Source organism: Carcharodon carcharias, chromosome 17 (assembly GCF_017639515.1).
Source record: "Carcharodon carcharias isolate sCarCar2 chromosome 17, sCarCar2.pri, whole genome shotgun sequence".
Lineage (NCBI taxonomy): Eukaryota > Metazoa > Chordata > Chondrichthyes > Lamniformes > Lamnidae > Carcharodon > Carcharodon carcharias.
Window position 1 is genome coordinate 122,035,730 of NC_054483.1, and position 17,781 is coordinate 122,053,510.

A 17,781-nucleotide genomic window follows, 5' to 3' on the forward strand; every position below is an offset into this window, starting at 1 on the left:
GAGTCTTTGAATATTTTTTTAAGGCAGAGCTAGATTCTGGATAAGGCAAGGAGTGAAAGGTTGGAGGGATGGGGGGTGGTAAACAGAAACGTGGGATTGAGATTATAGTCAGGTCAGCCATGATCTTATTGAATGGCGCAGCAGGCTCAAGGGGCCGAGTGGCTGGTACTCAACCCATTTATTTTTACACAAGTTTTTGAAATGATGGCGCCCTCCAATGATTTCTTTTCCCGAATAGTGCCTTTAACCAATAAGCTTCGTATTGTTAACAGGCAGGGAACTGGCTGCAGTTTTAATCAAAGTGAAAGTCACAAAAAATACATTTGCAAATCGTCCGGCGGGGCAATTGGTTCTCTCACCTGAGACGAATCCGACAACCGGAGGTAAAAGGTAGGAGGAGGAGGATTGACCGAGACAATGAAGCACACACTGACTCGACAGGCCAGTGATATGTTGGTAACGCATTTCGCGAGACACTTGCATTTTCTCCAGTGATTGTGTTCAAACGAGTCGAGAGAGGCGACGAGTGCTGGGACTGAAGAGTCTCCGCCGCTCTCTCTGCCCAAAGTGCTCCAGCCGATCGGTGTTACAAAGAGGCTGTTTAAGGAAGGATTAAAAAGAAATAAGGATTTGGCGATTCATTTCTGTCCAGCCAAGTCTGAATTAGCGGGGGCGGGGGGAAATCAAACCAAAATGGTAAAGTATTTGCATAGAGAAAGTGTTCATTCGTGTGAGATTAAGAAGTAATTTACAGATCATTAGAAGAAAAAGGTACAAAGTTGACTGTCTCCTTTGTTACAAACATTGTAATTTAAGAACAAATACTTTTTTTTACACCGTTCGAGAGATATTATTTGCTCAAACCGATGATGCTTAGTGTAAGAATTCAAAGTTGCAACGAGTATATCCGGATTTCGGTAACATATGTTCAAATGTTCACTAAGAGTAGAATCGGATGGTGTCAAAGCGGAGAGGTGAAGAGTCAGGTAGGGAGAGGAGTTGGTTTATTTTGGTAATTCTCGCTAACAGATTGAACTGACTTATGTTCTTTTTCGTTTAAACAGAGAGTTGCCGACTCGAAAATTTTGACACTTGGGGAGTGAAACTCGCCAGGAAAAGCCATGGAACATAAAACACCAGGATTGCAAAACTGGGAGAGCGTCCCGGAGAATCGAAGTGCTGGAGGCAGCAGGCTGGAAGAATTCGGCAACCTCTCTTCTCAGTTTCAGGGTATCCAGCTGATTCAGTCTTTCAAGCCTCTGATCATCCCCTGCTACGTGCTGGTGGTGTTCATCGGCATCTTTGGCAACTACTTGTTAATCTACGTGATCTGCAAGACCAAGAAGATGCACAACATCACCAATTTCCTGCTAGGTAACCTGGCTTTCTCGGACATGCTGATGTGCGCTACCTGTGTCCCCTTCACTCTGGCTTATGTCTTCGAGCCCCGGGGATGGATCTACGGCAGATTCATGTGTTACTTTGTGTTCCTCATGCAGCCAGTCACGGTGTTTGTGTCTGTCTTCACCCTGACTGTCATAGCTGTGGATCGCTACTATGCCACTGTGCACCCTCTCAAGCGGAGACTCACCATCCCTAGCTGTGCCTACCTGTTAGCTGCCATCTGGCTGATGGCTTGTCTCCTGGCAGCCCCGGCTCTGGTTCACACCTACCACGTGGAGTTCTTCCACCAGGACTTGACCATCTGCGAGGAGTTCTGGACAGGCATGGAGAAGCCCAGGCTGGTCTATGCTTACAGCACCCTGGTGGTCACCTATGTGCTGCCCTTATCAGTCATCTCACTATCCTACCTGCGCATCTCAGTCAAGCTGAAGAACCGTGTGGTGCCTGGCAACATCACCCAAACCCAAGCTGAGTGGGATCGGGCTAGGCGCAGGAAAACATTCCGCCTCCTGGTGTTGGTGGTGGCCGTCTTTGGCCTCTGTTGGCTCCCTCTCCATCTCTTCAATGTGATCAAAGACATCGACATTGACCTGATTGACAAGCAGTACTTCAACCTGATCCAGCTGCTGTGCCACTGGTTTGCCATGAGCTCCACCTGTTACAACGCATTCATCTATGCCTGGCTTCACGACAGCTTCAGAGGGGAGCTCAAGAAGATGTTCACCTGGCAGAACCAGAAAGTGGCTCCCAGTGCTCACTGTGTCATGACCAGCGTGGTTCTGTAAAATAAAGCAGAGCTCTGATGCAAAAAATAAAAATTGTCTCCGAGCACTGACTGGGAACAAACGAGACTTGGATGCCATGTAATCATAGCCTGGGGGAAGTCCTGGTGGCGGGGGTGGGGCTGGGGGTGGCATATATGTACAAATAGTTGAAATTGGGAATGGCAGGTTGAGAACATGGTTAACAAGGCATAATTCTGGGCTTTATAAATAGAGGCGTAGAATAGAAAAGCAAGGAAATTATGATAAACCTTCATAAAATTCTCAGTTGGAGTACTGTGAGTAATTCTGAGCACCACACTTTAAGAAGGCTTTAGAGAAGGTTCAGAAAATATTTAACAACATGGCTCCAGGATGAGAAACTTCAGGTACATGGATAGATTGGAGAAGCTGTGGCTGTTCTTCTTAATGAGAAGGCTGAGGGAAAAATGACAGACGTTTGAAACCATGAGGGGAATGGACACAGTCAATGGGAGAAAGTGCTCCCACTGGCACCTGAGTGAAGAACCAGCAGACTCTGAATTAAGGTGATTGGCAAAAGAACCAACAAAGATACAAAGAAACATTTTTTTACGCAGTGAGTATTAAGATCTGGAATGCACTGTCTGAGAGTGTGGTGGAGACTTTCATTTGTGGCTTTCAAAAGGGAATTGGATAATTATTTGAAGACAGAAGATTTGCAGAGTGAAAACCCAAGGGAATGGGACTAGCTGAGTTGCTTTTGCAAAGAGCCAGCATGGGCAGAGTGGGCCAAATGGCCTGCTTCTGTGCTGTAACCAGACTACAATTCTAAGGGTAGTGGAGTGAGATCAGGGTTTATTAGAAGGAGATTAGTCCCATTTTTTTTTGGCATGGGCTATGGAGGCAAGGAGTCTTCCCTGTCGAAATCCAGGAATTCTCTCTCTTGCCCCCTTAATGCAACTTCTTAAGTTCTTTTGTTAGAGTGGCAAACTACAGTATGAACCCAGAATGTCCCACATTTGTACTGAAATGTTGATGAAGTATACAATAATCAAACATTTTGACATGTGTTCTAAACTCATGAAAGCAAGTGTCTCAATTGCATGTGAAAAATTGTCTACAAATAACATTTTCTGGCTAAGTCACAGTTAGTTGCACACGAAGGCAATTGTAAGGGAACAGGTATTCATTCAACTCATTAGCTTGCCCCGTTCTTTACAACACCGTGCCTTTTGTGTCACACAAATTAAGATAATGAGAATTTTCTCCAGTATTATTAAAAGCTGTTCTAAAACACCCTTGACTATCCAAGAGTGGATCCTTCACTCAAGGTTACTGCTCTGCCAGTTCTTTTTAAAGAGTGTGATAGAATAGACCACGAAGGTTACTGCCACATCAAATAAAGGCTGGCAAATGAAATGATTTCAATCTGTCTGCCTCAGTTTCCTTTCACAGTATAATTAACATTGTGTCTGAACCCACTTGAAGCACAGGTTGTGATGCCAACAGCCAAGGTTAAAGGCTAGTTTCATCTGTAAACTAAATAGACCATCAATCTAAACAGATCTTAAATGGAATGTCCTGTGACAGAGCTTTGTTCCCACTAGGTAGCCAGAGAGATTTACTTTCCTATAAATCACTCCATTAGAGGATAATGGGCAGACTCATTTTATTTCATGTTATTTGTTCACTCTTTTGTCCCTTTCCTTGTTCTTCACCGACCTGTTTTCATTCTGTGAATTTGCTTATTGCCTTCTGGAATTAGTGTTTCCCAAGCGCTGCTCTCAATAAAGTTACATTTTCCTTTAGCTGAAAGGATGCACCTGTTTGAAACCAGAGTCTAATCGGTTACAGGGTGAGATAAAACACAAAAATCACTGACCTGTGAAACAATGGGACTCTTGGTTATCTAATAATGTTCATTACATTAATTATGTCTGATTTCATATCATGCAATGCGTATTTTTGTTTAAGTGGCTGTTTAAGACCAATAGGGTAGATTTTTCAATCAGATGTTAGTTAGCAATATGCTGTTAGCATTTGCCCAACCATTGATATGCTTACCTCATTTAATTTCATTTACATGGTGTGAGCAAGCTCTCATAAGATTTAGCCTGGCATTGGGTGCACACTAGAAGATGGTGAGCATTTGTATATAAGTTGTTCTTGATGAGTTGCCCAGTAAGCAAGAAAATGCATTAGGGGGTAGCTTCAAAATGCCAGTGAAATTTTTAAATCAGCCATGGCTCAGTTGGTAGCACCCTCACCTCAGAGTCAAGAAGTTGTGAGTCCTAGTCCCACTTCTGGACTTAAGCACAAAAATCTAGGCTGACAGTGCAGACTCCCTCAGTACTGCGCTGGAGTGTCAGAGGTACCATCTTCCAGATGAGATGTTAAATTAAAGCCCTGTCTGCTCTCAGGTGGATGTAAAATATTCCATATGGCACAATTATGGAATTATCCTAGTGCCCAGGCCAATATTTATCAATATCTGTTATTTTAGTGATGTTGTTATTTCAGTGATGTTGATTTATCAGGTGTTTATCATATTACTGTGAGTGGGAGTTCGCTGTGCACAAATTGGCTATTGCATTTCCTACATTGCACTGGTAAATAACTTCAAAAAGTACTTAATTGGCTGTAAAATGCTTTGCATATCTTATGGTTGTGAAATATGCCATATAAATTCAAATCTTTCAAGTATTTCTTACTGTATGGTGCTGGATGCCATTTATATGGACTGGCTGATGGCTGAGCTCTATATTGGCATAACTACTGGCATAATAGAAAATTCACAGGTAATGCCATTGTCCATAATTATATTAGTATCAGGCCCCAAACTGATGGACATCTCTGGCTACAATTAGAAATCTGGACTGATCAAATGGATGGACGTTTGGCGTAACAGATCTCTATCCATTTTTCTAGTTGTTTACATTCACCTTTTACCCCATAATTGGGCATGACTGGTTGCAAAATCTATGATCAGAATTTAAAATAATTAATCTAGGTTAATTTACATTATCCATATCTTTCACCATTTTAGGGAGATTGGGATCTTATTTGGCTAGATACCAAATTCTGATTAAAAATTGTTGAGAATTGGTGAGAATATCTTCTTTTTGGGTTACAATTCCTCAAATGTTGTGATATTACAGTTCCAAAAAAAATTGAACATTCAGTAGATTGCTTGACAAGCACAGTTGACCTGTTCTTAACCTCATAGATGATGATGTGATATTAATACATAATGGCTCCACAAAATGCAGAGAATAATTTTTAAAAACTGACCCTTATGACCCAGTTGTACTTTCCATTGTTACTGTCCCCATGGGGGAACTGTAAACCAAAATAATCAAATTTGCCAAGTGACCAACCCCCACCCCCACCCCACCACACCCCATGAAGAAATTACCAGACAAATTTTCACTTTTTGTAACTTTTACTTTAACGTGAGTCAGAGTTAACGTAAACTAAAGATAAATTTATAGGATAATCAGCTGGTATGAATTATAAATTACAATGGAATAGCAGATTCAACAGAGTCTATCTCAGGGGGTTAGTAGGCAGCCCACTCCACTTGTATGGTACCAGTTTCAGACATATAACCCTCCATGGCAGAATTCCAATCCCTTTCCTTCACAGACTCAGCTGACTTTCTATAGGCAACAGCTTCCACGTAAACAGTGTTCTGCCCATGCAATCGTCCCTATATAACACACTTCCTTCTAGAACCCTTCCAACTCTCAGCTCCTTTTAGTCACAGCAACTTAGATACAATGGAACTGCCTTCTTTCTCCAACTCTTCCCTTTCCTCTTTGTAACTGCCTGCCATGCAGCCTCTGTATTTTAACTTCCTGCTGGCACTGCTTCCAGCTAGGATCAGCAGGTCACATGGACCAGTATTTCCTATTATTCAAAAATTATAATCGATGACAAGTGATACCAACTCTTGAAAGCCCCTTGCTAACATTAAGTTAAAGATTCCCCATTTTAAAGTAATTACAAATTTCCTTTACTTTTGACCTCTGGGTCAAAGGCCATCACACTTCAATGGGTTTCTCCATGGCAACCCCATGGAGATCATCTGGGCATGTCTCCAAGCTAAGGTGTTTACCCAGAATCCTCTGTTTCACTTTGAGTTAGGTACATTTCTAAATCTAACCATCTTCATGACACTGTACAGCAGCCTTGTTACAGGCTGCTATTTTACTTATAATAGCCATAATCATATAGCAATGTGTCATATTGATCTTCAGGCATGCTTAATTGGGGAAGGCTAATTATAACAATATTAGGCAGGAACTGAGAAATCTAGACTGAAGGTGGATGTTTGAGGGAAAATCAACAACTGACATGGGGGGTTTTCAAACATCAGTTGATAAGAATTCAGGACCGGCATGTTCCTGCTAGGATGAAGGATAAGCATCGCAAGTTTCAGGAACCTTGGATAATGAAGGATATTGTGAGATTAGTCAAAAAGAAAAGGGAAACATTCATAAGGGCTAGAAGGCTGGGAACAGATGAAGCCCGTGGAGAATATAAAGAAAGTAGGAAGAAACTTAAGCAAGGAGTCAGGAGGGCTAAAAGGGGTCATGAAAAGTCACTGGCAACCAGGATTAAGGAAAATCCCAAGGCCTTTTATACATATGTACGAAGCAAAAGGGTAGCCAGGGAAAGGGTAGGCCCACTTAGGGACAGAGGTGGGAATCTGTGTGTGGAGCCAGAAGAAATGGGAGAGATACTAAATGAATACTTCTCATCAGTATTCACCAAAGAGAAGGACTTAGCAGTCGATTTGTCTAGGGGAGAGTGTGTAGATAGCCTGGATCATGTTGAGATCAAAAAAGAGGAGGTGTTAGGCGTCTTGAAGAATATTAAGTCCCCAGGTCCAGATGGGATCTACCCAAGAATACTGAGGGAGGCAAGGGAGGAGATTGCTGGGGCCTTGACAGAAATCTTTGTATCCTCACTGGCTACGGGTGAGGTCCCAGAGAATGGCCAATGTTGTTCCATTGTTTAAGAAGGGTAGCAGGGATAATCCAGGAAATTACAGGCCGGTGAGCCTTATGTCAGTGGTAGGGAAATTATTGGAGAAGATTCCTCGTGACAGGATTTATTACCATTTAGAAGCAAATGGGCATATTAGTGACAGTTTAGTGAAGGGGAGGTCGTGTCTCACTAACTTGATCGAGTTTTTTGAGGAAGTGACAAAGATGATCGACGATGGAAGGGCAGTGGATGTTATATACATGGATTTCAGTAAGGCCTTTGACAAGGTCCCTCATGGCAGACTGGTACAGAACGTAAAGTCACACGGGATCAGAGGTGAGCTGGCAAGATGGATACAGAATTGGCTTGGTCATAGAAGACAGAGGGTAGCAGTGGAATGGTGCTTTTCTGAATGGAGAGCTGTGACTAATGGAGTTCCACAGGGATCAGTGCTGGGACCTTTGCTGTTTGTAGTATACAAATGATTTGGAGGAAAATGTAACTGGGCTAATTAGTAAGTTTGCAGACGACACGAAGGTTGGAGGAGTTGCAGATAGTGAAGAGGGTTGTCAAAGGATACAACGGGATATAGATTGGTTGGAGACTTGGGCAGAGAAATGGCAGATGGAATTTAATCTGGACAAGTGCGAGCTAATGCATTTTGGAAGGTCTAATACAGGCAGGAATTATACAGTAAATGGCAGAACCCTTAAGTGCATCAATGGGCAGAGGGATCTGGGTGTACAGGTCCACAGGTCGCTGAAAGTAGCAACGCAGGTGGATAAGGTAGTCAGGAAGGCATATGGCATGCTTGCCTTCATTGGCAGGGGTATTGAGTATAAAAACTGGGAAGTCATGCTGCAGCTGTATGGAACCTTGGTTAGGCCACACTTGGAATATTGTGTGCAGTTCTGGTCGCCACATTACCAGAAGGATATGGAGGTGTTGGAGATGGTGCAGAGGAGTTTTACCAGGATGCTGCCTGGTCTGGAGGTTATTAGCTATGAGGAGAGGTTGGAGAAACTCGGATTGTTCTCACTAGAGCAACAGAGATTGAGAGGCGACTTGATAGAAGTTTACAAAATTATGAGTGACATGGACAGAGTAGATAGTCAGAAGCTTTTTCCCATGGTGGAAGATTCAATTACTAAGGGACATAGATTTAAGGTGAGAGGAGAAAACTATAGAGGAGATGTGCGGGGCAAGTTTTTTACGCAGTGGGTAGTGAGTGTCTGGAATTTGCTGCCAGAGGAGGTGGTGGAAGCAAGTACAATAGTGGTGTTTAAGAGGCAGCTTAACAAATACATGAATAGGATGGGAATAGAGGGATACGGACCCCGGAAGTGCAAAATGTTTTAGTTGACGGGCAATATGATCAGCGCAGGCTTGGAGGGCCAAAGGGCCTGTTCCTGTGCTGTACTTTTCTTTGTTCTTTGAGTGTCTCTTTCAGGACAGGACTGAAAATCTAATAAAAATCAGACTTTTAAAGATTATATCTGAATGTGTTCAAAATAGCTGCTGCTATGATTCAGAAACCCTTCACACAGCCTTGCTATGAGGTCTCAGGTGTCTTTTTCATTCCACATAAAAGCAGGTTCCAGTGTACTCTTAATTTCAAGAAATTTGTTCCTCAGATATTCCACTTACCCTAATTACTACCTGCAGTGTCTTTTCATTATGTTATTAGGATTTTTATAGCTGAATTCAGAAGTGATTTGCTATTAATTATAAATATTAGTGTCAAGGTGGCTGCTAGCAGTGCTGATGTACAGAATGACAACAAGCTGCTTTGCCTGATCTAAGAAACCTGAATTCTGCACATCAGCACTGCTACCAGCTTTGCCTGGTCTAAGAAACCTAAATTCTAGGGCTAGGAGTTGTATCTTGTGTTTGCTTCCTGGCAGAAAACAAGGACATAAAAGATCCATTTCTCAAGGCTATGCCCAAAAACTCCTGAAATATGTCCAACCCCATTTTACATCAGTCAAAATTTTAGATATTCCTAGTAGCTACTTGATTCAGACATTATGCCCTTTGAGTATGTTGATTGACCTAATTATAGGCCTACTCCACTAAGGTTTTCTAATTATAGGCCTAATTATAGGCCTACTCCACTATGTTGATTGACATCTAATTATAGGCCTACTCCACTAAGGTTTTCTAATTATAGGCCTACTAATTATAGGCCTAATTATAGGCCTACTCCACTATGTTGATTGACATCTAATTATAGGCCTACTCCACTAAGGTTTTCTAATTATAGGCCTACTAATTATAGGCCTACTCCACTAAGGTTTTCTAATTATAGGCCTACTAATTATAGGCCTACTCCACTAAGGTTTTCTAATTATAGGCCTACTAATTATAGGCCTAATTATAGGCCTACTCCACTATGTTGATTGACATCTAATTATAGGCCTACACCACTAAGGTTTTCTAATTATAGGCCTACTAATTATAGGCCTAATTATAGGCCTACTCCACTATGTTGATTGACATCTAATTATAGGCCTACTCCACTAAGGTTTTCTAATTATAGACCTACTAATTATAGGCCTAATTATAGGCCTACTCCACTAAGGTTTTCTAATTATAGGCCTACTAATTATAGGCCTAATTATAGGCCTAATTATAGGCCTACTCCACTAAGGTTTTCCTGCTGTGGCTTGGCAAGTAGCTTCAAACAAAAGGTGAGAGATTTGTTTTGGAAAAAAAAAACTTTCATGTAGAGCCTTCAGGAACAGGAGTGCTCCCCCCAGCTCTGTTATAATGCTGAGAGTGACAATCAGGCTGTGATCAATGTTCCCCCAACCCCAGCCTCATTCTCCTTCCTCTCCCCAGCATTTACCTGAGGGCCATTGCCCTAAGCTTGTGATAAGCTAACCACCTTGTCTGCCTCAACATGAGCGAGTTCTGTCCAAAGATGGGTCAGGTGTCGGCAGCTGGCTCCATTTAATCAGTTGAGGCCAGAAGCCTAATTTTAATCAGGCCATGGGTCTATTTGCTTGGGCACAGGGATTGTTCCCAGTGTCCTGTTTGCACTGGCCTAGTGGTGCAAATGAATTTCTATCCCACAGTGTTCTTTGTTCTGAGTCTGTTTTCATCAAATTGCAAATGGAAATGCACTTTAGTTATTACATAAATATTAAATATCAAATCATAGACTCTCAGTTTGAATTGACAGCACCTTTCACAACATTGTTAAAAAAACGAACAAGAAAAAAATACATCAACATGCTAAACACGAGTGTGTTCAATGTTATTGTGGATGTGACTCACCTCTACATGTCTGGTTTATTCAGTATAAATAAAGTATATACATGAACTATAAAGTCCTTGATTGTGCTATGATAAGTTATTTTTAGAAACTAATGGAGTAGCTTGATTTTTGTGTGATTTGCAGGTGAGCAGTGGTCTGTCCAATGTGACTAATCTGAAACCCAAACCATTTTGTAAATCAGGACTTATTTAAATTTCATCAATGGGCTACCTATGCATTTCCAGCAGAGACATTCAGTGTACCCAATTGGAAGTTGGGATTTTAGTGGGACCTGCACCTGTTTAAAAAGTGTCCTATTACTCTGTGGAAATTTTTGCTGCTGTTGGAGGATTTGGACTGTAATATGTCTCAGGCAAGGCCCAATGACTCAGTCTTGATAATCCTTATCAAGCAGGTGAGTACAAACAGGCAACCCTCTTCCCATCAGTAGAAGGTCAACCTCTCTCCTGAACACACCTCTCTCCTTGTTGTCTGATCCCCTTGCCCCCTTCAAAGATGTACCTGCCCGTGATGTAGCAACATCATTTTTGATGCCCCTTCTCCAGTTAGTTGCCAGGGTGCCCAAACTCTATAGCTCACCAGATTGATGACAATAGGGCTCGAGGCCCAATATCAGCTGTGCTATGCACCTAAACATTCAGGCTCTATTCCAGAAGTCCATCAGTTCCCCATTCTGAAGTAAGTTTGTTTGCTCTGTTGTATAAAAAAAACCCTTATAGTTCATTCTTCTACTATTGTCTGCTCAGGCTATAATATCATATTGGTAATGTTATTGGACTAGTAAACCAGAGGCCCAGATAAATATTGTGGAGACGTGGGTTCCAATCTCACCATGGCAGTTGGTGGAATTTAAATTCAATTAATTAATAAATCTGGAATAAAAACCTAGTCTCAATGATGGTGACTATGAAACTATGCGATTGTCATAAAAACTCATCTGGTTCACTAATGCTGTTCACGGGAGGAAACCTGTAGTTCTTACGTGGCCTGGCCTAGATATGACTCCAGGCCCACAGCAATGTGATTGACTCTGAAATGGCCTAGCAAGCTACTCAGTTTTATCAAACTGCTACAGAAAATAGGATAAGAATAAAACCAGATGGACCACTGAGCATCAACCGAGGATTGGGAAAGGACAAAGGCATTTCAGCAGCAGCTCCCAAAAAAAAGCTGCAAAAAATAAAGCTAAGTGTTTCCACAAACTCAGGTTAAGCAGAAGTAAATCAAAAGCACCTCACCTCCAAACCTGGCATTTAACTAATGTTAGTGGCAAGCAAATTCGCTGAACAGGCACGCATGGTCAAAGTTTGCAAATCAACTCATAGAACACCAGCTCAGAGGCTTCTGCCATACGAACTGGAATGAGCGCCAGCTAGTCTCAGCATGGAGCACACCATGGGAAGCACTAGGAGGTACAGTGCACTGCACTTGAAGGGCATCAGCTACTGAGACAGTGATATGGATTTGAATTTTTTGCCCCATTTTTCTTCATCAGTGGAAGATGTCAGGGTTGAGGCAGGTTGTTGAAACAGCAAGAGATATACATAACTGCCAATAGAATGTATAATTATTATGCACCATTCAGGGAATTACTTCACCAGCTTCATTGTAATGAGACACATTGAATTATTCATTAAAATAACAGTTCTTGTATTAAGGTGCTTCTTTAGCCATGATCCTATTACAATGTTTGCGTTATTTACAAACTGAAATCTATGAAACAATACTTGGACTATTTTTTTTAATGGGTGTGAAAAAATGTTATCAACATTGGTGGAAAAACCAAGGATTCCATCAGTAAGACACATTTGCAGATCCTGAATTATCAATTTATTCTGTAAATTAGCCAACAAGAAACACACTACAACTTGAAGGGTCAGTTCAATGAAGCTGGATCCTGCTGTTTTTTTAAAAATTCCTTGAACAGAGAAAGCCCAACCAGTTATAGGCTGATAATAATTCTTATCACAGTTCACAGAAAGGTTTGTGGATCTGCCAGAACTGTTAATCTACAGCCATAAATATGTGAATCAAACAACTAGTCACACTTTCCCTGCATTTATGTTTCTTTTAATTCAGTCACAGGGTATGGGCATCACTAGCTAGGCCAGAATTTATTACCATTCCCTAATTGCCCTTGGGAAGACGATGCTGAGCCACACATTTGAACTGCTACAGTCCATGTGGTGTAGGTACACCCACAGTGCTGCAAGGGAGGGAGCATCGGATGATAACCCAGCGACAGTGAAGGAACAGAATGGTGACTGATGTGGAGGGAAAATTGCAGGTGGTGGTGCCCCCATTGCACCCGTTACCCTGTCCTTCTAAGTGGTAGAGGTCGCGGGTTTGGAAGGTGCTGTCAAAGGAGTCTTGATGAGTTGTTGTAATGGATCTTGTGGATGGCACACACCACTATCATGGTGCACCAGCATTGGAGGGAATGAGTATTCAAGATGGTGGATGGGGTTCCTCAAATGGAGCATATGGGAAGGTACTAATGGCTGAAGGAGATTGCAAAAAAAAGGTAGAATGGAATAAAACAACAGAGGTAGCTGTAGAAAAAAATGAAGATTTTAACTTGAATGTGTTGGGGACAAATTGGTAAAGTTGCTCAGGTTGGATGAAAATGATGGCAAACGGGAGACAGAATACAGCTGGCTGAGTTTGGACGCATTTTTGCAGTTACCAACATAAAGAAAACAATTTTGGTAGCATGCAAAAGCATTTACAGGTAAATCTCAACTCTGCTCAAAGTTCATCTTGCCTGAAAACAACCCTTTTTAACTACCTGACGATTACTGCTTGAAGCAAGGAGTTTCATTATGCTGCTGTGATGATCTATCGGACATTTTTTTAAGTTGAAGCATTATATAAATGCAAGTTATGATTTTTGTCAATGAATCAGGAGAATGGCTTGGAAGTTAAACATGTGAAAAGACAGTTTAGATTTAAGCACTTTATACATTTGTCTGTGAATGTACAGAAAGCATAGCCAAAGGCCCCAAGGAGATTAACTGTAGCAGCAAGTTCAAGAGAGATAAGTACCTGCGCACAAAATTAAGAGAGGCATTGTTAAGCACCGATAGCTGTTTATTTGATATTAGATATATTTGTCAGATGAAGGAACACCAAAACCTCAATCTGGATTGTGTTAGAGTGATCCTTCTAAAGTAGCAACATGTAAGATTGAAGAAATCCTGTTTGATCTGATCTAATTGAAATGCAATCAGATCTGTGTGAGAAATGGATGTTTTTCTAAAATATTTTTGGGAAATAATGTGTTGTACTGTGGAACAGGCTGTGTGTGTGTATGATTCAATAAGATGGGCAGAGATTAACAGGAGACAGATTGCCTGGGCTTTAAAACATGAAAATGATAAAGGTGTTATGTTTAAGGTACAAGTAAATAGGCTAGATCTAACATTTGCATTTTTAGATAAATTGAGAGTTTGCATGTGTATCAAAGCAGAGTCAGTGATGTCAAGAAACATCTTTGCATCTTGCAGGAGCCCCATAAGTAAGTAAGAAGAATATTATATTTTATTGACCTAGAAAGCAAAGACAAGATGGAGGCATGAGGCATTTTATGTTTGGAAGAGTTTGAGTTTCAAAGAGGTGTGAAATTAATGGAACTTGAGATGAAAGGGCAAAAAAGGTATTTTAGAGTTACTGTGGAGAGCTTAGGATAGCTATAACTGGAGCTGTTGTTTGAGCTGCTGGACCTGGGAGAGGATGCAGTTTGAATCAACCATCCAGTTCAGCCAAAAATAGCCTTAGGTTACAAGAAGCAGTTTTATTGTGAAATTTGATTTTCCACAGCAGAGTGGAAGTGAGATACAGGTCATGACTTTATTGAAGATACAGCAGTTTGCCTTCGGTAGCATTACTGGATTTCTTGTAGTTAGATATCTATAAGGGGAGCTGTTGCCTGGAAGGTGTTTATTTGTGGGTCTAATCAAGTGGAGAGTCTCTTTGGGGTGAATGTTTGTAAAATTAACATTAATTGTGCAACTTTAATCTTGTGTGCTTACGTTTTCTTTTATTCTGGTTAATAAAACATTGACTTTTAATTTTTAAAATCCCACAAGTGTTACTGGACCTCACACTGCTGACATTAGTATGTCATATTCTCATTTTCAGAATACCAAAAAAAAGTAAGCCAATTTTCCCTTTAGGATTTGGTTTGAGCAGCAATTAACACCAGCTGTGTCCATAACATTAGCCTAAACTGGGACAAAGGAATGGAGTTGACCCCAGAAAAAAGTTATTGCCAGATTTTACCCATTACTTAACAAAGCAAGTTAAAATTATGAGAGTAACCTAAGACTTTAAAGTCTATCGTTTTGACCAAAATTTTGATCATTCATCCGAATAACTCCTCCTTTGGCTTGGTGCTCACAGTATAATTATGCTGCTGTGATGATCTATGGGACATTTTTCTAAGTTGAAGCAATATATAAATACAAGTTGTGATTTTTGTCAATGAATCAGGAGAATGACTTAGAATTTAAAAGTGTAAAAAGACAGTTCAGATTTAAGCACTTTACACATTTGTCTGTGAATGTATGGAAAGTACAGCCAAAGGCTCCAAGGAAATTAACTGTAGCAGCAAGTTCAAGAGAGATAGATAAGCAGCTGGGCATTAAGTTAGAGAGGTATTGTTCAACTCCAATAGTTGTTTGGCATTAAAGACTGATATCAAGCCTGGCAGAGCAAAACTGCAAAGACAGAGACAATCAGAGATAAAAACAAAAAAACTGCGGATGCTGGAAATCCAAAAACAAAAACAAAAACAGAATTATCTGGAAAAACTCAGCAGGTCTGGCAGCATCGGCGGAGAAGAAAAGAGTTGACGTTTCGAGTCCTCATGACCCTTCGACAGAACTGAAGTTTTGTCGAAGGGTCATGAGGACTCGAAACGTCAACTCTTTTCTTCTCCGCCGATGCTGCCAGACCTGCTGAGTTTTTCCAGGTAATTCTGTTTTTGTTTTTGTTTTTAGAGACAAACAGAGCCTGGCAGAGCCAAAGACAGGCAAACAGAGCCAAACAGAACAAATCAAGGCAAACAGAGCCTGGCAGAGACAGACGGAGCTAAACAGAGCCAGGCAGAGCCAAACAGAGCCAAACAGAACCTGGGCAGAGCCAATCAGACCCAAACAAAGCCAAACAGAGCCAAGCAGCGCATGGCAGAGCTAAAAAGATGCAAACAGAGCCAAAAAGAAACAAGCAGGGCCAAATGGATCCACACAGAACCTGGCACATGCAAACAGAGGCAAATAGAGCCAAAGTGAGCCTGACAGAGCCAAACAGAAACAAACAAAGCCTGGGCGATCCAAGCAGAGCCAAACAAAGCCAAACAGAGCTAAGCAGAGCCAAACAGAGCTAAAAAGAGCCAATCAGAGCCAAACAGAGACAAACAGAGCCTCGGTGATCCAAGGAGAGCCAAACGGAGCCAAGCAGAGACAAACCGAGACAAAGAAAGCCAAACAGAGCCAAACACAGCCAAACAGAGCCTGGCAGAGACAAACAGAGCCAAGCAGAACCAAGCAGAGCCACACAGAGTCTGGCAGAGCCAAACAGAGCAAAATAGAGCCTGGCAGGGCTGCACAGAGCCAAACAGAGCCAAACAGAGCTAAGCAGAAACAGACAGAGACTAACAGAGCCAAACAGAGCGTGGCAGAGCTGAACAGAGTCAGAGAGAGCCGAACAGAGACATCAAGAGCCGGCCAGAGCCAGAAAGATCAACACAGAGGTTGGCAAGAACCAAGCAGAGCCAAACAGAGCCTGGCAGAGCCAGACATAGCCAAACAGAACCAAACAGAGCCACATAGAGTGGAACAGAGCCTGCCAGAGCTAAACAGAGACAAACAGAGCCAAACAGAACCAAGCAGAGCAAAACAGAGCCTGGCAGAGCCAAACAGAGACAAATAAAGTCTGGCAGGGCTGAACAGAGCCAAACAGAGCCAAGCAGAGCCAAACAGAGTGAAACAGAGCCTGGAAGAGTCAAACAGAGTGAAACAGAGCTGAGCAGAGTCAAACAGAGCCTGGCAGAGCCAAACAGGGCCTGGCACATGCAACAGAGGCAAACAGAGCCAAATTGAGCCTGACAGAGCCAAAGAGAAACAAACAAAGCCTGGGCGATCCAAGCAGAGCCAAACAAAGCCAGACAGAGCCAAGCAGAGCTAAACAGAGCCAATCAGAGCACAGAGCCTGGCAGAGACAAACAGAGCCAATCAGAACCAAGCAGAGCCAAAAAAAAACAAACAGAGCCAAATGGAACCAAAGAGATCCAAACAGATCCAAACAGTGCCAAGCAGAGCCTGGCAGGACCAAGCAGAGCCAAACGGTGCCAATCAGATCCAAGCAGAGCCAAACAGGGCCACGCAGAGCTGAACAGAGGCAAATATAGCCTGGCACATGCAAGCAGAGCCAACAGGAGCCTCACCGAGCCAAACAGAGACATCCAGAGCTAAACTGGGCCTGGAAAAGTGAATCAGAGCCACTTAGAGCCAAACAGAGCCTGGCAGGACCAAAGAGTGTAAAACAGAGCCAAGCAGAGCCTGCAGAGCTGAACAGATACAGTCAAAAGCAGAGCCCAACAGAGCAAAACAAGGCCAATCAGAATAGAACAGAGCCAAACAGAGCCAAACAGATACAAAAAGAGCCAAACAGAGCAAAACAGAGCCAAACAGAGCAAAACAGAGCCCAACAGAGCAAAACATAGCCTAACAGAGCCAAACAGAGCATAAAGAACCAAACAGATTTACACAGAGTCAAAAAGAGCTAAACAGAGCCAAAAAAAGCAAAAGAGAGCCAAACAAGCTAAACAGAGCCACACAGAGCAAAACAGAACTCAACAGAGCAAACCAGAGCACAACAGAGCTAAGCAGAGCAAAACAGAGCTGAGCAGATCCGAACAGAGACAAAGAGAGCCAAACAGAGCCAAACAGAGGTAAACAGAGCAAAACAGAGACAAACAGAGAAAACCAGAGCACAGCACAGTTAAGTATAGCAAAATAGAGCTGAGCAGGGTTAGGGTTAGGGTAAGGTTCAGGGTTAGGGTAAGGGTTAGGGTTAGGGTAAGAGGTTAGGGATAGGGTTAGGGTTGGGGCTAGGGTCATGGTTAGCGTTAGGGTGAGGGTTAGGGTTAGGGGTTAGGGTTATGGTTAGGGTTAGGGGTTAGGGGTTAGGGTTAGGGTTAGGGTTAGGGTTAAAGATAGGGGTTAGGTTCAGGATTAGGGTTAGGGTTAGGCTTAGTGTTAGGGGTTAGGGTTAGGGTAAGTGTTAGGGGTTAGGGTTAGGGTTAGGTTTAGGGTTAGGGTTAGGGTTAGGGGTTAGGGGTTAGGGTTAGTGTCAGGGTTA

At 42.2% G+C, this 17,781-nt stretch overlaps 1 protein-coding gene across 1 annotated transcript; it reads left to right on the forward strand.

The window, feature by feature from the left end:
- Positions 1-1,121: 1,121 nt before the first annotated feature.
- Positions 1,122-2,189, forward strand: LOC121289706 (prolactin-releasing peptide receptor-like). The gene has a single exon (XM_041209329.1). It carries the CDS (start codon positions 1,122-1,124, stop codon positions 2,187-2,189), a length of 1,068 nt encoding a protein of 355 aa, XP_041065263.1.
- The last annotated feature ends 15,592 nt before the right edge of the window (positions 2,190-17,781 follow it).

What these genes read in the sequence shown, in the direction of transcription:
- LOC121289706 (XM_041209329.1), top strand. Translation starts at nt 1,122, where the DNA reads ATGGAACATAAAACACCAGGATTGCAAAACTGGGAGAGCGTCCCGGAG.